The sequence below is a fragment of the Microcaecilia unicolor genome, chromosome 9, assembly GCF_901765095.1.
Source record: "Microcaecilia unicolor chromosome 9, aMicUni1.1, whole genome shotgun sequence".
NCBI classification, from domain to species: domain Eukaryota; kingdom Metazoa; phylum Chordata; class Amphibia; order Gymnophiona; family Siphonopidae; genus Microcaecilia; species Microcaecilia unicolor.
Genome location: NC_044039.1, coordinates 138,310,350 through 138,332,689, shown reverse-complemented (window position 1 = coordinate 138,332,689; position 22,340 = coordinate 138,310,350). Strand labels below are relative to the sequence as shown.

The 22,340-nt window shown below is 41.9% G+C and overlaps 1 protein-coding gene across 1 annotated transcript in view; it reads right to left on the bottom strand.

The window, feature by feature from the left end:
- STARD9 (StAR related lipid transfer domain containing 9) overlaps positions 1-22,340 on the bottom strand; it is a 258,736-nt gene that overhangs the window by 195,588 nt on the left and 40,808 nt on the right. Inside the window, exons 2-3 of the mRNA XM_030213696.1 lie at positions 17,595-17,664; positions 16,202-16,318 (exon numbers count right to left, since the gene is read on the bottom strand). Of these exons, the coding sequence (XP_030069556.1) occupies positions 16,202-16,318; positions 17,595-17,664 (187 nt within the window). The remainder of the gene's footprint in view (positions 1-16,201; positions 16,319-17,594; positions 17,665-22,340) is intronic.

The window sequence follows — 22,340 nt, the reverse complement described above, 5'->3', positions numbered from 1 at the left end:
TTTTGGCCAACAAACTCTAGGTTCGGTTTCTGCCGAAAATTGCCAGTGCATTTTTTGCAGTAAACTCAACCCTCCCCCCCCCAACGATGACTCTGTGTCCCCCCCCTCAGGCCACCCAATGGCAGAAAATGGACTCTGCCCCCCCCCTGCTGCAGAGAGTTCTTCCAGGCCACCGTCCTACACCCTCCACCCCCATAGGCCCTCCCTGGGCCTACCTTAACAAGCCATGGTGGTCTAGTGGCTTCTTCCCAGTGACACTGCTTGATGGAAAAGGCAGCCGAGACTGCCATAGGAGGTCCTGACAGTCATTTTGAGATTGGCACCGGCATGCATAACCAAGAACAATCTCAAGTCTCTCCTCCTTACACCAATGCCAAATCTCAAAATGTCTACCAAGGATTCTCATGAGGCAGCCATGGGAAGTCTTGGTAGCTATTTCCATTGAACAGTGGCCCCAGGCAGGAAAGAGTGGGCTTCATTCTTGCCCCAAAGACGCCACTAGACAACCAGGGCTTGTTAAGGTGGGCCTGGGGAATGCCAATGGGGGAGGGAGGAGGTCGAGTAACTGAGGGATCAGGTCTCTGACGGGGGTGAGGGGGAACAAAGTGGCCAGAAGTACTCCTTTTTTGCGGTGGTGGGAGGGGCAGGAAGGCAGGCAAGCGCGGGGGGGGGGGATGCTATCTTCCACTGGGAGGGAGCAGGCAGGTCTGGCTGAGAGAAGGGCTTTTGATTCAGCTGTGGATTTGGTTTTGTTTGAAACCAAAACCACCGGTTTCAGTCAGCCTCTAACTTCCAGCCCCAGCCTGCCTGGTACTAACCACAGAGTGCTGCAGCAGTCAGAGCAAATAAATCAGCAGCACTGTTATTGATTAGAAAGGAGTTCCTTAGGAACCCCAGCAGAGTTGAATAGACCAATGACAACGATAATGAGGGGACTGAAGCTAGCCCTCTTCAGAACCACAGAGAATGCATTGTCTAATTAAAATATGCTTGAAGTTTATGTTTTCCACACATGCAAATCTGCTCTTCAAATGTCAGCAACATTTGGCAATGGGCCAAAGTAGTACAAGGCATACACTCAAGGAATGAAATGTGATCAAAGGGGAAAATACCAAAACTGTTTGCCTGCACTTCAATCCAAACACCACTTTGTTTAAATATATTTTGACATAGACAGCCCAATTTCAGGAGATGTTAAAGGGGGAAATACTGAAAGAAACCCACAGTATATAAAACAACAAAAACACCCACTCCTCAATTTGCTGAGCAAGATTCAAAGCCTGATGAACTGTATCCACAAGGTTAGCATGCATGATGTAACACACCTTGTATGGTCTTCACAATCTATTTTCTCCTGCTGTCCTGCTCACTAAGGGGGAAATGCAGTATACCTCATGGTAGAGCTGCAGCTCTACTGTAAATACTGCCAGAAATATACTGCAGCATGCTATAAATCAACGAGCATGTAAATTACTGCTGCATTAAAATCACAGCAGCAATGCGCAGCTCACTGATTAGTGTCATCTTTCTTGTCAGTGCCTCAGCGGTGATTTGCTCAGGCACTGACAGGAAGGGTGACATTAAAAATCAACCAAAGCAAGCATGCAAGGGCACTTTTCTGGTCCAGTCCACACAGCGTCCCTCCCTGGTGTCTAGTGGCATCACACTCACCCATCCAGAATTTTAAAGACAGGTCCCTGGGGTCTAGTGTCACCCTTCCCCTCCCAAAAACAAAAAACAGCCAGGTTTTGAGCTCAGGCATCAGTGTGAAGCTGAAGGGCTAATCTGCATAGGTGCCATTTTATTCAAAATCCATTTGGGGGAGAAGTCACTCTCCTTGCACCCCCCCCCCCCCAACACAAGACTCAAAACCTGTTAATGGAAATACTTTTAAAACAAATAGGAGAAGGTATGTTTTCACTCAAAGAATAGTTAAGTTCTAGAACTCATTCCCGGAGGATGTGGATAACAGTGGTTAGCGTATACGGGTTTAAAAAAAGGTTGGACACGTTTCTGGAGGAAAAGTCCACTGTTATTGAGATGGATATGGGGGAAGCCACTGCTTGCCCTGGGATCGGTAGCATGGAACATTGCTACTATTTGGGTTACTATCAGGTACTAGTGACCTCGACTGGACACTAATTATGCATTAATCACTAATTGGAGTCAACAGGCACTTAACTTCCAGCAATTAGGAGTTACACGCATGCCTACAGCATGGGCGGGTCAGAGGAGTTCCCAGAATTTAGAATTTACGCGCTTAACTGCCACTAGTTGGGCACCAGCATTTACACCAACTTTTGGTAGGCGTAAATGCTCATGCCCAGAGTCAGGCACGAAATGCGTGCTAAACTAGCATTCTGTAAAGAACACCCTTTGCAGGATACTAGCTTAGAGCGGAACGTTCTGGCGCCATTTACTGAATTTCCCCCAAAGTACGCATGTAAGTCTGAACTCTATCTCAGCTCTGCCCTCCTGAATGCCTCCGTTTAGGTCAGACAAACTTATACATATACAGATTTTGGGCCCTGTTTACTAAGGTGCGTTAGCATTTTTAGCGTGATAAAAATTAGTGCAGACTAACCATGTAGATGCCCATAGGAATATTATGGGCATCTACACAGCGTTTTTAGCACGCGCTAAGCATTAGCGTGCAATAACTCAGCTTAGTAAACAGGGCCCTTTATGAGCACAGGTTTAGAAGCTATATGCCAGGCAATTTTATCCATGGTTATTTCTGCAGAAAACATTGTTTTCCACTTGGAAGTACCTTTTAAAATTACCCCCTTGATTTAAGATTAATTATAAGAATAACTTCCCATATTTAATATTGGTATGAAATCTCAACTGCATCGTTTCTAAAAGAAAGAATGACGAGTCCAATGAGCTTGACATATCTGAAGAAAAATTTCTCTTGTCCATATCCCCAAACAGATTTGGCACAAACATGAAACAGAGTTTGAAAAATTATGTGGATAAGCTGTGTGTGCCAAGTCTATACAATATTTACTGGATGTGAGTTATTTACTGAACAATGAGCCCCATACAACAAGCCTGTACTTGCTGTAACTATGAAATGTAAAATGGTATCAAAGATATGATGACACGGATCTACAATACTTGTCAAAAGACTGTATTAATTAACAAATTACCAGAAGCATGTGCTAGAGCAAGTACAACAGAATTGGGCAGTAACATCCTTGAACAGAACTGGGCTTACAAGAAGGCTACAACTTGCATGGAAGGCCCATGTTTAAAATTCAAACTTTAACACAATCTAAGTCCTGGATATTAGCTTAAACACGGGGGGGGGGGGGGGGGGGGGGGCTTGTCAACATGGATTAATGTTAAGGCAGATTAATAGTAACGGTCTCAATGCATAAAATGGGACTGTTCTAAAATAACTTTCAATGGTATCCCATGTTGATAATTTCTCTCCTAAATGTTGAAGATGGCAAGGTCTGAAATGGCCTACCAGTAGCACTGGCTGTTACTGTAACAGATTTTGGCGAGCAACAGTAAGAAAGGAGTTGAGAGGCTGGGTAAAATACAGAACAGTTGATGTTGGACAGCATATGGGAATTTATACATAAATCCTCATTCTATAACAGGTCACCTAAATTTAAGTGCATTAAATTTACAGAATACTGCTATCCACGTGGGTAAGTGTACACTTATGCGCTAACATGGCAGTAGAGAACCCAAGTGTTATTTTATAATTACACGTTTAAATGACTTAGCACATAAGTGCAAGGTGGGTGATCACAGGAGAGGGTCATGGGCAGGGCATAGACATGGCTGATATTTATGCAGACTACTTACAGAATATTTTTAAGTTTCACAAGTAAATACCACATTTAGGCATGTCCATTTATACCTGTCATAGAGATTATGTATAGGCCGACATTTAGGAAAAGTTCAATTTATTCACCACAAAATAATCAATTGAATAAAAGGGCAGACACAGCTGCTTTTCGCCCAATAAAAAGGGCTGCGTCAGGGGCTCGAACGTAACAACCCAGTGGTGCACTATAAACAATCCCAGCTACTGGACTTAAAACAGCTTCTCTCCTGAAAAGCAGCAGCACTACGTGGTGAATTAAGTTTTCCAAAAGGTGTTTTGGCGATTTGCTTCTTTTTTTCACTCCATGCTGGATTTTGTAAGTCGCCTGCCTACTTATTTATTTAGAACATTTGTATCCCACATATTCCCAACATAGCAGGCTCTATGCGGCTAACAACATGTATGGAAGGAACAACATATTAATACAATGGCGGAATAGAGAGTAAGGAACATTTTGGGGGGGGGGGGGGGGAGACAACAGGGAGGACAAATGGGCAGTAACATCCTTGAACAGAACTGGGCTTACAAGAAGGCTACAACCTGCATGGAAGGACCATGTTTAAAATTCAAACTTTAACACAATCTAAGTCCTGGATATTAGCTTAAACATGGGGGGAGGGGGGGGGGGCTAATCAACATGGGTTGCTGTTAAGTAACTAGGTCTCAATGCATAAAATGGGACTGTTCTAAAATAACCTGCAATGGTATCCCATGTTGATAATTTCTCTCCTAAATGTTGAAGATGGCAAGGTCTGATTTTCTTAGGTCTACATTTAGGCACACCAATAAGAACATTTATGCACCTTACAGTCCTTGTAGAATAGGCTCACTACCTGCATTTTTTGGGCAGCTAAATGAGGGCGCCCAATTATAGAATTGCTTCCAAAGTGGATCAAGCTCAACCCAACAAACTGGATGGACCATTTTGGATGGGGTTTAGTCTTTACCTGTCATCACTTATTATGTTTGTTTGTTACTAATCAAAGAATCTTGGGGCCCAATATTTTACTTATTTCCTATATTTATAGCCTGCCTATCACCTAGCTTTCTAGTCTGCGTGCAAGTCCAACAAAGGATTTATTTGAGGAAGAAGATGAATTTGATTGGCTGTGTAAAAACAGGCATAATCTCTCAGTATGCCTATATTTTACACAAGCATGCTCTGGGTTATTTTATAATAGTCATCCTTCCTGTCTAAAATGTGTTTAACAGACGGGAAATGGCTATTATAAAATTGCATGGGGGTGTACACACTAAGCACACACCAACACGATACCTACTTTTATATGTTAAACCCATAGATGGGTGCAACAGGTTACAGTCACGGCGTACATGTATACTTTTAACACGCACTCATAACCACATACAGTACATGCACACATCTGCACCTGCCTAAAAACAGTTGTAAATTTGTATGAGTGTCTGTGCACTATCGATGATGGTTTTGGAAGCTTTTTTTTTTTTTATTTTTTTAAAGGTACACAGATGCCAGTGATGCCCACATAAAACAGGAACATTTTTGGTCATTTTATAGATGCCTGTTTATAAAATTATTCCACATATATAAATTATCATCTAGACCAGCAGCATGTAGATGAGGTATTCAAGCACTGAAATTCACTGCCCCTCTCTTACTGCCATCCAATATGAAGCTTTACCCTCATTACTTTTATTAGTAGTATTATTATTTTATTATGCCAGATGGGAGACAGGATTTATTATTCCTATCCTAATCAAGATGACAGAAATAAAGGACCTTATTCTATAAAGGTTATGCTCCTAAATTTACGATCCTAAAATTTATGCTCCTAATTTATGACACAGAGTATGCTCCTAAATTAGGAGTATAAATTTAGAAGCATAACCTTTATAGAATAAGTTCCAAAAAGGGTAATCATGGTTTGGCTCAGATCAGAGTACCAAACTACAGACAATACCTTGCTCACAACAGCCATGAAAATACATCCACAATTAACCCAGAATCACTCTCCCAAGCAATGAATAGAAACACGGATGAAGTTGGTTGTAATTGTTACTGATAATAAAATAGATATTCTGTGTTTGTATCCTTTGTTCCTACATATATTACCCAGTTACTGCCTTATTTCATGAAATCAACCATGAATTTCAGTTTGCTCCTGGGTTAACATAAGTAACAATATGCTTGATGAGAAGGCCAATGCACTGAAAGGCTAAGTTGGCCAACATCCACCTCACAGGAAATGGATTTTGTTAAGATATTTAAAGAAATCCTAGTTTGTGCCAAACAATTCAGTTTCCTCAAGTTTATAATATAAAAAAAAAAAAAAGCCCTGCAAGAACTGGAAAAAAAATAGGATAAAAACAATGGTCCCGATATTCAGAAAAAGCTGTGCTCCTAAATTTGTGTCTATTTTCAGCCAAACGGGAGCCTTTTTTTTTTTTTTTTTTTTTAAAGGAGCCCAAGTTTTCAACTGAGAACTGATCTTGATTTATAAATGTAAACTTTTGCTATAAATTTAGGCCTGCCACTCATTTGCCTACATTTATGAGCCAAATTTATAAGCCTAGTGGTGAAGCTCAGTGCTAAGCTCTTAATTTTCCTCACCCTAAATGCACCCAAGTTGCTACTTTTTAAGCTCCTAAATTTAGGTGTATAGTGAAAATCTGAGTATAGGTTTAGGTACTCAGTCCTAGCAATTTTCAGAAAGGCCAATTAAGGAGCATAACTCTCAAAGAAAGAAGAATAAATCCTCTGAATATAAGGCCCATAGTCAATATTTAGCTCTTATTCAGTTTGTGTTTGTGAAGTACAAAGGTTCCAGCTGAGGATAAGTTAAAATTCGGAATCCACAGAAGGTGACCAGAGTTTTCTCATAACCTTTAAGATCCTTGACATCACTTTTAAGGCAATATGCATAACACCTCCCAAGTACTTATTACACAATGGTCTAGCATAACCTACTAAGGCTACTGAGATCCAGCCAAACATTTGCCAAGAACACCTTTCCTCAAGCAGAGTGATCTGGCATGCTACAGGGAGAATCATTTAGGGGCTCTTAAGTTTTATTGAAGTCTTGCAAGTATACATTCGAAACATTCCAGTAATACAGACATCAAAACAACAGAACTTCACCCCTCCCCCCTCCTCCCTTCTAATACAGCAGTCTGTACCTATCCAGTCCAAAATATATCGTGTTAAACATATTAATTGTTTGTCATTTGGGTGGGGTATCTGGTCTCAACTTCCATTGTTCGTATACCCTCCAAATGTCATAAAATTTGGCCAACCGACTGTGTCATAGAGCTGTAAGCTTGAAGAGTTGGAAAATTCCACCTAGCTTTTGCAAGATACGAGACAGGGGAGGCAAAGAGGCTGCTTCCAGGCCTGTGCTATAACCAATTTACTGGCAGAGAACAACAAAATAGCAAATTTATGCTGAGATATATTAATTGAAGTGGGTTTGTGATGTAACAGACAGTATTCCGCCCGTCGTGGTTTCTTCTTCCCTAGTATATCTCGTAAGGTATCAACTATCAAGACTCACTGGTTCTGTACAACTGGACAAGTCCACCATATGTGGAAAAAGGTTCCCTGTTCGCCACAGCCTCTCCAACACACATCCAATGTTGCTGGAAAAATCTTCTTCAGTTTCAGTGGCGAGTAATACCAGCGATAGAAAATCTTAAAGTCATTCTCAATCAGGTGGTATAGCAAGCATTAATAAACTATAACTCTAAACTCAAATTGGGTCAAATAATCAACGAGACAGCTCTGGGAGTCCAAAGGCTTTGCCATGCCCCCTACTTCAACGCAAGCGGCATCCTCGGGGTGCGCGGGGTCCCATTGACACACACACTTGACTGGCACTGCCCTGAGCCATGTGTGTGTATTTCTTCTCTGGGTTTGTTCAGAGAGCGGTGGTTGAAGGCTCCTTAATTGCTTTGCTTCCACCCACCTGTGTCTGCTCTCCCTCTGCCTGGCTTCCTTTGCTACTCTCCTGTTGGTCTTCCGGTTCCTCCTTCCCATGCTCTTGTCCTATGGCTGTGCTCCTTTTCCTTGCTGGTTCCTGCTGATGTCAGACGCCAGCACTTTATCAGCTGAGCTCTTCCTAGACTCCATGCTTTGGCTTCTACTTTGGTAGGAGTTACTTGCTCAGTAGTTTGCTTCTTATCTACTTGTCCCTATTGCTGACTTTGCCTGAACCTGGATTACTCTCTTGACCTGCTGCCTGCCTGTTGACTTTGCCTGTACCTGGATTGCCCTCTTGACCTGCTGCCTGCCTGCTGACTTTGCCTATACCTGGATTACCCTCTTGACCTGCTGCCTTTGCCTGTACCTGGATTACCCTCTTGACCTGCTGCCTGCCTACTGACTTTACCTGTGCCTGGATTATTCACTTGCCTGTTTGCCTATTGACATTGCCTGTACCTGGATTACTCCCCTGCCTGCTGCTTGCCTGTTGACATTGCCTGTTCCTAGATTACTCCCCTGCCTGCTGCCTGCCTATTGACTTTGCCTGTACCTTGATCACTCTCTTGCCTGCTGCCTGCCTGGCCAATACGTTCACCATCCTGCTTCCAGCTCCATCTTGTAAGTCCTGCAGGCCACTCGCACCTAGGGGCTCAACCTCTGAGGAACGCCGATCAGCGCAGGTGAAACCCGGGGTTGTCCGGCTGCCAAGCAGAACCTGGTCCGAGTAACAGACTCAGCAGTGCTCAACTTGGTACAAGAACTCACAAGTCTGACAGGCTTCTCTAAAAGATATTCATACGATGGTGATGGTTAACATCTAAAAGATTCCACCTCTATTTTTTTTTTTTTAGGTAACAGGAAGTCTTCATTGAGAATGAAAACAATAGTTACAGCACAAGATAATAGTACAAAGGCAAAACACAATAGCAAAGGCAAGCAGCATGACCCAAACAAAAACACATAGGGAACTTTCCCCTTTATAAGTTTTAAACAACCCCTCCTCCCCATGACCAACCAACAAATCCCCCCCCCCCCCCCCCAGAATTGCAGGAAGAGCGAGTACAAGCTCTATTCCCCAAATAACAGACAACCCAAAAAAGAGAAAAAAAGAACTCATCAAGTGAAAAAAATGGAACTTTTCTAAGTTCCCGAGACCTTTTTCCAGCTGTATTTGGCCTTAGTAAGAGTATCAGCCAGCTTCTCCATTCAATAAATGTAATCAAGTTTACTTCTCCACAACTGTAAAGAGGGCACTTGCAAGTTCTTCCAACAAGTCGCAAAGTCAGTTTAGCAAGGTTGAGAAAGTGTCTGACCAAGGCAACCTGTCGCTTACAAAACCACATTATTTTTAAAATAGGCTCCAAGCGCAGATGAAACTGGAGCTAATGTCTTTTCCTACATTATTTCAGCACGCGCCCAAAACACGCGTCTACACTACCGCAGGCCATTTTTCAGCACACTTAGTAAAAGGACACCTATATGTTCCATCTTTGCTTATACCTTTCCTATCAATTAAAATGTTCTATTATGTATTGTGTTGACATTGTAAGTACTATACTATGCCATACTTTGTATTATGTGAATATTGTTACTGCTTTAATTATCTATTGCTCATGTTTGATTTATTCTTACTGTACACTGCCTTAAGTGAATTCCTTCAAAAAGGCAGTAAATGAATCCTAATAAATAATACATTTACTAGGATTTATTTACCGCTTAGATGTAGAACCGAGTGTTCATTGACCAAATCAGCTCAGCTAGTGGCTAGAGGTAAATGTTGAACAGAATAGGTGACAATATCGATCCTTGTGGTACCCCACAGGTAGATGCCCATGGTGGCGATGAGTTGCTGCCAAACATTATGGATTGTTGCCTGTCTGATAGATATTACATTATCAACATTAGTCAAAAGATCTAACAAATTGCATAATTCATTTTTATCTAAAAACATTCTACACCTACCAGCCTGGAATAATATTCTTTTCTACTGTCAGTCAATTTTAATTTGTAGGTTCTTATTGCTGATCTCCATGCTTTCCTAGTAGCATTGACATTTCCTCCATTTCCTTTCCAACCTACGACACGTCTATTTTAACAGTAATAACTCATTGGAAAACCATAAATCAGACTTTCTACAAGTTTTCCTTCTTACCTTACTTGGAGCAATTTCATTTAAAACATCATCACTTATTTTCTGCCAATTGACAACTATATCCCGACAATTATTCTCTCCAAGTAAATTATCTACTTAATCCCAAAAAACATTAGAGTCCACTTTACCCCTTGACTTATAAGATTGTACAGCAAAGGCCCACCGCCGAACGCCGTTTCCCGCATTGGGAACAGCATTTTACCGCCTCCGCTGCCATCGCCCGTCCCCGAACAGGAACCCAGCAGGATTTACCCCAGACCGGGAAAGCACGGGAACTGACTGCTGAGCTGAAGAAAAAAAAACTCTCCAACTCCACTTCGAGGCAGGCTCAGACAAGCAGGTAACAGAAAACAGGACTCGGACAGCAGTAACACAAACCTGCTGTCAGCAAAAACACACTTCCCTGTGTTTCTCTGTTAAATAAATTCTATGGTTGTCTTTTTTTTTTTTTTTTTTTTTTTAGTGAGGAGGCAGAAACAAACAGTTAAGGAAAGGAATTTGAAGTGCAGTTCAAACTGGCCACCGGCCCAGGAGCACCCTCAGAGGCCTTGGGCCCAGGAGCTGGAGAAAAGCCGTCCACCATCTGCTGAGATAGAGACATACTAACTGATGAAGGAGCTAGCCATCTAGCATCACTGCCTTTAGTTTGTTTATCTCTACCTCCACCTGCTGGTTGGCGGACTTAACCCACTAGTTCCTGGATTCATGTGCTGCAAGTGACAAGGAACCTGTGATCCACATTACCTTCAGCCTGGGTTCTTATGGCTTTTGAATATGTACTTTTAAAAAAATTTGGTGCAAACAATCTTTTTCAAGTTATGTCTAATGAGATGTTTGAAATCTTTTTTTAAGCAACAGTCATTTTCATACTGGCGAAAGTACTGTCACAACTGAACTATTGTAACTGATTGTGTCTAGGACTTCCTGATAATATATTAAGGCCGTTACAGATTGCTCAAAATGCAGCTTCAAGACTGAGTATATAACACCTATTTGTGTCACCAAGTCCTCAGTTCTTGAAGTGGTGGGGGGAGAACTCCGCGACTGGCAAGCTCAAGTTTCATTTAAATGGGCAGAGACATCTATTAAATACCTAGGAGTTTGGATCCCAAAGGATCTAAATAGATTATATGAGCTTAACTTGCAAAATTTAATGAGGGAAACAACAGCTAAATTACAGGCGTGGTCAGCACTACCGCTCTCCTTGTTGGGGAGGATTGCCCTTTACAATATGATAGTAGCCCCCAAGTGGATTTATACTTTCCAGACTATCCCAATATATATGAGGCGCGAAGATGAGCGAACCATTAATAAAATATTGCAATCCTTTCTTTGGAAGGGGAAAAAGGCGCGCCTCCCGATAACGATATTAAGCACTCCAGTAGAGTATGGGGGATTGGGCCTGTTAAATTTAAGATATCTAAACATCGCTAGCGGAATGAGAACTATAAATGATTGGTATAGAGGCACCAGTGCATATACAAATCCGGAATTGGAATTAAATTTTACCCCGAAGGTTCACTTTAGTAGCTATTTGCATAGTGCGGGAGCCCCGATTCCCTATGCTCTGAATCACTCTTGGATCATGAAGACTGCAAAGGCGGTCTGGGGGTGGGTGTGCCGTTTACACCACTTTGATACTAGGGTGACTCCATATTTATCAATTTGTGATAATCCAGCTTTTAAACCTGGAATTATGTATTCTGTATTTCAACGATGGAAGAAGCAAGGACTGGTATATCTATTGCAAGTAGTGACAAGAGAGGGCCGTATGAGACCGTTTCAGGATTTACAGAAAGACCACAATATTCCTGCAAAAGAGAAATTTTACTATGATCAATTACGTCATTACGTCACATCTTTACCATGGACATCCTTGACGGAAGACGTGCAAGAGGAACTCTCATCGGCTTTTACTTTAGCATCGCAACAAAAAGTGCCAATGTTCTATCATCACAGACATATAAGGGACACAGCTATGGAGCTGGATTACACGGAATTGGCACAATGGTGGTCCCTGGACTTAAAAATAAAGATTGCAGCACCCCAGTTAAAAACTCATATATTATCGATTCGCAAGGTTACGAACATGGCCTCTCACTGGGAAGTACAGTATAAAATGGCACTGAGGTTGCATATCCCTCCACGAAGAGCCTTCCATATGGGGCTCTCCGCTTGGGGAGAGTGCCCAAAGTGTGGGGAGGAGGGAGCAACGTCAGGCTATATGATGTGGAATTGTGACAGAATAAAGGAATTTTGGAAAAAGATTACAAGATATACTTCAGCCATTTGGGGACAGACATGGCATTGTGATGTGTCCCTTTTATTTGGTCAACCTAACTTAGGACCTTCCCCGAAGAGGGGATATGCTGCATTCGCCAAAAGAGCAATAATTGTGGGCAAACAGTCAATCTTAGCAGAATTGATATCTTACAAACACCCCATGTGGCAGCAGTGGCGCACTCGAATGATATCTTTATTGTGAATAGAACGTCTGGAAGTGAAGAATATGGACTCTGCACCAGGACAACAATTTCAGCAGAGGTGGAGTAAGTTTTGGGACACTATGAGCCCGAAGGCAAGAAGTTATTTGATAAATGTTTAAGCCTGACTGAGACTATCCTGCTTATAATCGAACGAGAAAAACGCCCAAGTTCCGACCTAAATCGGGAGATGGACGTTTATCTCACAAAACCGAATAAAGCGGTATAATCGAAAGCCGATTTTTGGACGTTTTCAACTGCACTCCGTCGTGGATGGGGGCGTGTCAGAGGTGTGGCGAAGGCGGAACTGGGGCGTGGTTATCTGCCGAACAAAGATGGGCGCATTTCACTGATAATGGGAAAAAAGTATGCGTTTTTAGCTAGAATTTAGGACACTTTTCCTGGACCCTGTTTTTTCACGAATAAGGCCCCAAAAAGTGCCCTAAATGACCAGATGACCACTGGAGGGAATCGGGGATGACCTCCCCTGACTCCCCCAGTGGTCACTAACCCCCTCCCACCACAAAAAAATGATGTTTCACAAATTTTTATTTTCACCCTCAAATGTCATACCCAGCTCCCTGGCAGCAGTATGCAGGTCACTGGAGGAGTTGTTAGGGGGTGCAGTGGACTTCAGGCAGGTGGACCCAGGCCCATCCCCCCTACCTGTTACAATTGTGCTGCTTAATGCTTTTTAGTCGTCCAACCCCCCCAAACCCACTGTACCCACATGTAGGTGCCCCCCTTCACCCCTTAGGGCTATAGTAATGGTGTAGACTTGTGGGCAGTGGGTTTTGAGGGGGATTTGGGGGGCTCAACACACAAGGGAAGGGTGCTATGCACCTGGGAGCTCTTTTACCGGTTTTGTTGGTTTTGTAAAAGTGCCCCCTAGGGTGCCCGGTTGATGTCCTGGCATGTGAGGGGGACCAGTACACTACGAATCCTGGCCCCTCCCATGAATAAATGTCTTGGATTTATTCGTTTTTGAGCTGGGCGCTTTCATTTTCCATTATCGCTGAAAAACAAAAACGCCCAGCTCACACATTGTTGAATAAAACATGGGCGTCTATTTTTTTCGAAAATATGGTTCGGTCCGCCCCTTCACGGACCCGTTCTCGGAGATAAACGCCCATGGAGATAGGCGTTTTCGTTCAATTATGCCCCTCTATATCACTCAAGTAAAGCTGCGGAAGATCCGGGGAAGGGGGGGGAGGGGGGGTATATGTTGGGTTATACAGTTGAGATTATGAAGGGAAGAAAGAAGACACGTTACTACTGTAAAAACTTTTATGTAAAGTAGACAGTTGTATTTATTAGAAAAGACAATGAAAGATTTCGGTTGTTTACTGTTGAAACATATATATCTCATTGTAGAAACAAAATGGTTCAAATAAAATATACACTGGTAGCAATAAAGAAAGGGGGGGGGGGGAAATAAGAAAATTGGTGACTTGAACTGAACCAAAAGGTTGATTTAAACATTGATATTTGTACTACCGGTTAAAATTGTATTTACCATATGTTATCAATAAAATAGAATTTAAACATAACACTTATTTGTATTCAGTGCATTGGTTGCTAGTTGTATGGCGTATTACACTTAAGATTCCTAGATTGATTCACAAGGCCCTTAATAACAAGGGCACCTGCATCTACTACTGCAATTCTGAAATTTTACAATCCACCAAAGATTTAAGAACAGAAAATCAAGGTCTATTAGATCAGTGTTTCCCAAGTCCGGTCCTGGAGTATCCCTTGCCAGTCACGTTTTCAGGATATCCACAATGAATATGCACAAATAAAATTTGCATATAATGGAGGCAGTGCATGCAAATCAAGTTCATGCATATTCATTGTGGATAGCCTGAAAATCTGACTGGCAAGGGATACTCCAGGACCGGACTTGGGAAACACTGTATTAGATAATCCCTCACATTGCTGTGTTTGGTTGGCTGAGACTCATGTGCAGCTGAGACTTAAATATCCCTACCATTCAAAATCAATAATCTTAGACAGGCTTTTACGTCATATTCTTGAGTAAAGATAATGGGACAGTTTCCGTAGCACTTTTAATTTGCCACAGTTTGTCTTACATAGAAGTGTTGAGGAAAACACTGTTTCCTATTTTATTATTTTACTAGTAAATAAGGTCCGTTTCAGAGACAAATGAAACGGCACTAGCAAGGTTTTCCTGGGAGTGTGTTTGCTTGAGAGTGTGTGTGTGAGAGTGACTGTGTGAGTGAGAGAGTGAAATGTGCGAGTGTGTGTGTGTGTGAGACAGAGAGAGAGTGTGTCTGTGAGACAGAGAGTGTGTGTGAATGTGTATGTGAGACACAGTGACTGTGAGAGAGAGTGTGTTGCACACAGATACACTGTGTGTGAGAGAGAGAGTGTGTGAGAGAGAGTGTGCGAGTGTATGTGTGCAATACACAGACTGAGTCCAAGAGAGTGTATTTGAGCGAGTGTGTGAGACCGAGAGTGTGTGTGAGACCGACTGTGTCTTCACATAAAGAGTGAATGTGATTCAGTGTGAGACATAGTGTGAAAGACTATGTAAGAGAAAGACACTGACTGTGAGAGAGTGTGTGTGACAGAGAGAGTGTGTCTGTGAGACAGATAAGTGTGTGTGTGAGGCAGAGAGTGTGTGCGATTCTGCTGTCTCCCCCTGCCCCCCTGCAGCCACCCAGCGTTTCTGCTCTCTCTCCTGCCCCCCCCAGTCACCCAGTGAATCTGTTCTCTTCCCTGACCCCCCTACAGCCACTCATCGATTCTGCTGTTTCCCTTCCCCCCCCTTCAGCCACCCAGTGATTCTGGTCTGTCCCCTGGCCCCCCCAGCGATTCTGCTGTCTCCCCTGCCCCCCTGCAGCCATCCAGCGAATCTGCTCTCTTCCCTGCCCCCCTTGAGGCCACCCAGCGATTGTGTTGTGCCCCTGCCCCCCATCTTCCTCCTCTGCATCCACCCAGCGATTGTGCTCTCTCCCCTGCCCCCCCTTCAGCCACCTATCTGTTTTCCTCATGTCTCTTCTATTTAAAACGCACCTCCAGCATTCTTTTGAAGTCTCAGAAAGTTCCCACATTTGTGTAGTGGTGTAGATCGATGTCTGCCCCGCCCTCACGTCAAACGTGATGACGTCGAGGGCGTAGCGATGCGATTGGTTGAGTGCCATTGCTCCATCCTCAAAGTCATCACGTTTGACGCGAGGGCGGGGCAAACACTCATGGGCGAATTTTGATCTACACCACCATGGATTTAGAACGTTGGGACTTGTGGAGGCTTCATTAGAACGTTGGAGGTGCATTTTATATAGAGAGATATTTGTTTTAGTTTGTTATTTTTAATTTTTATGATTGTTTTGTGGGGAGTTTTCATCTTTAAATTTGATTTTTGCATGTTGGTTGTAGGCCACTTAGAGTTTTAGATAACGTAGGTTAGAACTCTTAACCAACCAGTAACTTACTATTAGCAAGCTAGTTAATTATAGTCTCTAACAACATGTTCAGATGATTTATTGTTACAGATTTATCTTAGTCCAAAGACAAAATTAGATGCATATCAGCAGCAGCATAAATGTGGCCTTTGAGTTTTAGTGAACAAATCCATTAGTCCAACAGCTGCAAAGTATTACAGAGGACAGGGAAGAACCTTAGGAAACATCACTTCCTAAATTCAAAGAAGAAATGGTATTGCAAAAAAGAAAAACATATCCAAATATGCAGCTCTGAAGAAAAAGTAAACCAAACACTGAAACTATAATAACAGCACTTACCACTTCCTGAGATGCATGTTTGGGATCATCAGGATCAACTGACCAGTAGCAGTAATCAAAGCCAAACTCAAATATCCGCTCCCTGGTATCCCATGAGCTTTCAAGTCTATGGTCCAGCTAACAAGAAAAACAAATCAACCATTATTTTAAAAAAAATAAAAAAATTCACACCATACAAAAAGAATTGCTCATAAAGAAACAAACTGGAAAATACTAAAAAGACTGATACATATACAAGCATACTCCTTTCATCAGTCTAATGTGTGTGGCAGGAGTTGTAAAGTGCCAGACCCCGGAGGTCACTAACGCATCCAGTTTTCAAGATAAAACTATGCAAACTAGCCTTGTTCTTAGATTAATACGTCTGCAAATACACCTAATGAATATTTATAGAAAATACTCTTAAAATCAAACAGTCTGCAGCCCTTGCTGAGTACTCCTGTTCTATGGTTCAATTTAAATCGGTGTCAAAATCCATTTTTTTTTTAAGACAGGCTGTTTGGATAAAACTAGAAAAGAACACCAAAGTCTCATTTCCTACAGAAAACAGGCCAGGTGGAAGATATCGGACTCTGCAAATCAACATCCTTTACAACAGAAATAAACCCAGCCATGGAAAAAGGTCTGCAGTTATCATTAGCCAGATTTAAATAGAAAATGGGGTAGTAGCAATATGGAGCACAACATAATGGAATTATCATCAAACTGGGTCAGAACAAAGGTCCATCAAACCCAGAACCCTGTTTCCAGCACTGGCCAATCAAGTATCTGGCAGGATCCCAATGAAGAGATGTAATCCTTGTGGCTTCCCCAATTCTACTTGGCTAATAAAGATTTATGTACATTCCCTCCAGGAAATTATCTAAACCCTTTTTAAACCTACAACAGCGTTACGCTGGGAGATATGAAAAGTATATTTTACACTAACTGGAAAATAATGCCTTCAAGAATCTTATGACTTGAACTTTGCAAAGAACAGTTCAGATTTCCAGTAGATATGGTTAAACTGGTGTTCAAATGAAAATGCTTGGCAGAAAAGGAGAAGGAAGGAAAAGAAACCTGCCTAGATGTGCCTATGATTCCAGTGTTACTCACAATTACTATGAATTTACTGCCAAAAAGATATTTTAAAAAACAGGAAGCAATTGTTGCTCTGGATAGAGAAGGCTAACGCTATTTATGTTTATTTTACAAAACTGCAGCTATTGGAACAGCTCAGCATGCATGCCAGTATGTTTGTGTCCCTGAATGTTCTGTCTCAGTTTTACATCTGGAAAATTCCATAGGTTGAGTACACTAGACATTCATAATGTCACAAATCATTTTCCACTCTTGTACAATCAGAATGCAGGAAGCACAAGGAGGAAAGGGACGTCAAAAAATAGAACTTAACCTTTTGGTTTCTGATTCTTGCTGTTTTGTCATCAACCTCTACAATTATTCTTGCTCCTTCTGCGCTCTCTCTAGAAACACAATAGAAAATACAGTATGTGAAACAGTTGTCCATGGATTTATACGATAGCATTCTGTGGGGGGGGGGGGGGGGGGGGGGGAGTCTGAACAATTTCTATTAGGTGCGTCAACTGCAAAAGAGAGACAAATTTCACCACACAGGATACATAAAGACAAATTCTTCCACATATCTGATGACAGGATAAATCTATTGTCGTTCAGCCTGCATGTACAGGATAAATGCAAATACTGTTTAGAACAGTGATTCTCCAGCTCTTCCTCAGGATAACCCAGACAGTTTTTCAGGATATCCACAATGCATATGCATGAGATAGATATCTATCTCATGCATTGTCCTCATGGATACTCATAAACCCTGAATAGCTAGGCATGTGCCAGTAAAAACCACTGGCTTAGGAGGCAACAAATATTTTTGCAAGAGGAAACCATTTGGTGTAGGGCACCACTACTTCCTGTTTCACAAAACCCAATGACTTCAGATAAGCAATACAGAGAAAGTATAGCCAGTGCATGGATTTAATCACCAGAAGTTCAGAGGAGATCTTATGAATCTCCAAGCAAATGAGTACATGTACAGACTCAGTCTTCTGTTTACATCTGCAGAGTAAGGCTCCCCTCCTCCTTCACAACAGACCTGTTTGTCTCTCTACTGCAAACTATCTTACAACAAAAGAGCCCATAAAAAGAAAAAACAGACAGACACTTATTAAAATAGGTTTCACACCCAGTATAAAAGAAAAGTGCAGAGATATGTTTACAAATACCACTTTTTCTTTTATTTTTTTCTTCTTACCTTCCCTCACTATAATCTACATGGAGATGCAAGACTATCCCCTAAGCCCAGACAATAACCAGAAAGTTTTGAACAGTCAGAAAAGGCATAAAGGAATTTTTTGTGGGGGGATGGGGGGGGGGGGGGTTAACAGAAGTGTGTCAGCTGCACCTTTTTTTGGACACCCTTCAAATTTAAATAAATAAAAATGCTCACAGATGTCACAGCCTAAAAATGTTTTTTTATGTTGATTTTACTTTAAACTATTTAAAACTATTTATTTTTGCTTCAACAAAAATACCCCAAGAGAGATACCACTGCTCTAATTCCCAAGGGGAAACAAAATCAGCATTCATTTTACTTTCAACAGCTTCTTTATGCAACTGCATTCTTGTCAGCTAACTCATATATTAATGAAAATTAATTTACAATTATAGCTATACCTCATAAAACATTTCCTAGTTTCAAACTGCTATTTTAAAAATACATGTACTTCCTCTAAGCCAGGGCCAGTCCCATGCTTCAGACTGTAGCACTGAATGCTGAAGCCCTTGTTACCCAGGTTCATCCCTGAGCAGTCCTGGGCACATCACAGAGGCTGCACATGCAAGCCCAAGGACTGTGGTAGCCCTAGATGGCCAATGAGCAATACAGTGGGGCTCTCTTACTAACGTGCAGCAAGTTCTGCAATTAGCACTTGTTTACCACAAAAGTTAATATGCATTAAGTGCAAAGGCTATATGGTAAGTGCAGGGAGCATGTCCTGCATCTACCACAAAGCACCCTATTTGTGCACAGCCACCATGTTACTGCTTTATTAGCCCAAGCATGCAATGCGACCCGCACTGACAGTCCACAGTACACCTACCTGCTGCAGAACTACACATTCATAGCCCCCACACACACACACACTATTCACCCAATCAGCACTCTTGATCCCCCCTCCAGGGCACAACCACCCCCCCCCCCCCCCCGACATATTCCCCCAACATAAAAACCTCAACCCAACCTTCCCAAGAATCTGCCCCCCCCCCGACACATGAACCTAACCCTCAAGTCAAGCACCAACCCTTGATCCCTATATCCCCCGCCACCATGACCTACCCAGGGGTCAGCATTGGTGGTGTAAATCAAGGAGGTTAGATTGAGACCAGGAGACGGCAAGACAAGCCAACTCAGCCCCGCCTCCCCTGCACAGCAGTCATCCCTGTACACCCAAAACAAAGTAAGCAAAACCTATCAGCTGCTGCATCCACACTGTTGTTCTTTATTGTTGGTAGCATTTTTATTGGTCATGTATTACTGTATTCTATAGAACAGTGCAGAAAAATGAGCACAAAATACATAGTTTATTATGCTGTTTCTACCAGCTACAATAATTTTTTAAGCTGTTTTAGTGATATTCAATTTTATTTAATTATCTTTAAATCTAGATAAGACAAGCTGTCAAATAAATTTAAAACAATAAAACCACTTTTTAAGGCACTGCCTATCCAACATAGAAATATAACGGCAGACAAGAGCCAAATGGCCTATCCAGTCTGCCCATCCACAGCAACCACTATCTCCTCTTTTTCCTAAGAGATCCCATGTGCCTGTCCCATGCTTTCTTAAATTCAAACAGTCCTCGTCTCTACCACCTCCACTGGGAGACGATTTCACGCATCAACCACCCTTTCCGTGAAAAAGTATTTCCTTAGATTACTCCTGAGCCTATAACCTCTTAACTTCATCTTATGCCCTCTCATTCCAGGGTTTCCTTCATTTGAAAGAGGCTCACCTCCTGTACAGTATTTATTGCATTTGTATCCCACATTATCCCACCTCTTTGCAGGCTCAATGTGGCTTACAATTCGTCATGGATACTGGAAGTAGAAGAGAATATACATTTGGTTTTACAGAGGGCTTTGGGTTACATGTTGGTGAAATACATGATTGTGTTAAAGCAAAAGACATTATGAGTCATTTCTGGATATATTAAAGATTGTACAGTTGCACATGTTAATCTTTGTGATATATCGTGTCGAAGAGATAAGTTTTCAATAGTTTACGGAAATTGGTCAATTCATGGATCGTTTTCAGGTTATGTGGCAACGCGTTCCATAGCTGTGTGCTCATATAGGAAAAGGTAGATGCGTGCATTAGTTTGTATTTCAGACCTTTACACCTGGGAGGATGAAGATTGAGGAATGTGCGAGAAGAATTTGTTGCGTTCCTGGGTGGTAGTTCTATTAGGTCTGACACGTAGGCTGGGGCATCACCATGGATGATTTTATGGACTAGGGTACAAAGTTTCAACGTGATGCGTTCTTTAAGTGGGAGCCAGTGTAGTTTTTCTCGTAGGGGTTTCGCGCTTTCGTATTTTGATTTGCCAAATATTAGTCTGGCTGCCGTGTTCTGGGCTGTCTGGAGTTTTTTTAAGTATTTGCTCTTTGCAGCCAGCGTAGAGTGAGTTACAATAGTCCAGATGACTGAGTACTAATGATTGTACCAGATTGCGGAAGACAGTCCTTGGAAAAAATGGTTTAATTCTTTTTAGTTTCCACATTGAATGAAACATCTTTTTAGTTATGTTTTTCGCATGGTTCTCAAGTGTTAGGTGTCAATCAATGGTGACTCCAAGAATTTTTTGGGTGTCCGAAACTGGTAGATTTAGTTTAGGTGTGTTGATGGTGGTGAATTTATTCTTACTGTATTGTGAGGTGAGTACTAGGCATTGGGTTTTTTTCTGCATTAAGTTTCAGCTGAAATGCATCTGCCCAGGAATTCGTGATGTGTAGGCTTTGATTGATTTCGTTGGAGATTTCCCTTAGATCTTGTTTGAATGGGATGAAGATCGTTACATCATCAGCGTATATATATGGGTTTAAGTTGTGATTCGATAGTAGTATGGCCAAGGGTGTCATCATTAGGTTGAATATGGTCGGTGAGAGAGGGGATCCCTGTGGAACTCCACATTCCGGTGTCCATGTAGCTGATGTAGCCGAATTTGATGTCACTTGATAAGAGCGTGTAGTTAGGAACCCCTGAAACCAATTGAGGACGTTGCCTCTGATTCCGAAGTATTCGAGGAAGTGTAATAAAATTCCATGGTCAACCATGTCAAATGCGCTTGACATGTCGAATTGTAACAGTAGTATGTTATTCCCGTTTGTTATCAATTGTTTGAGTTTGGTCATGAGCGTAACTAGTACGGTTTCAGTACTGTGATTAGAGCAAAATCCTGACTGGGAATCGTGTAATATTGAGAACTTGTTCAGATACTCTGCGAGTTGTTTGGTCACCATACCTTCTGTTATTTTGGTAATTAAGGGAATGGATGCTACTGGTCTATAGTTCGTTAGTTCATTAGCATTTTTCTTTGCATCCTTGGGTATGGGGGTGAGTAAAATGTTACCTTTCTCCCTTGGGAAGAGTCCATTTTGTAGCATAAAGTTCACGTGGTTTGTTAGGTCCGTTATAAATTGTTGAGGGGCCGACTTCATGAGGTTGTTTGGGCATATATCTAATTTGCAGTGAGATTTTGCGAATCTTTTAAGCATTTCTGAGATAAGGTATTCTGGTAGTATTGTGAATTCAGTCCAGATTCTGTCTGCTGGGTAAACTCCAGGGTCTGGGTCTAGGCAGTCTAGGAGTGCGGTGTAATCGATGGGGCTGACAGGTATTTTGAGTCACAGTTGTATGATTTTCTCCTTGAGGTACTTCGCCAAGTCGTCAGCTCCTGGTGTGTCTTTGCTGTTGTTGGTGACTGGAGTGGTATCTAATAATTTATTCACGAGTTGAAAGAGTTTGTGTGTGTCTTTGTAATTTGGTCCAATTTCAGTTTTGTAGTATTGTCTTTTGGTTTGTCTTATAGTATATTTATATTTCCTTCAGAGGCATTTAAAAACATCT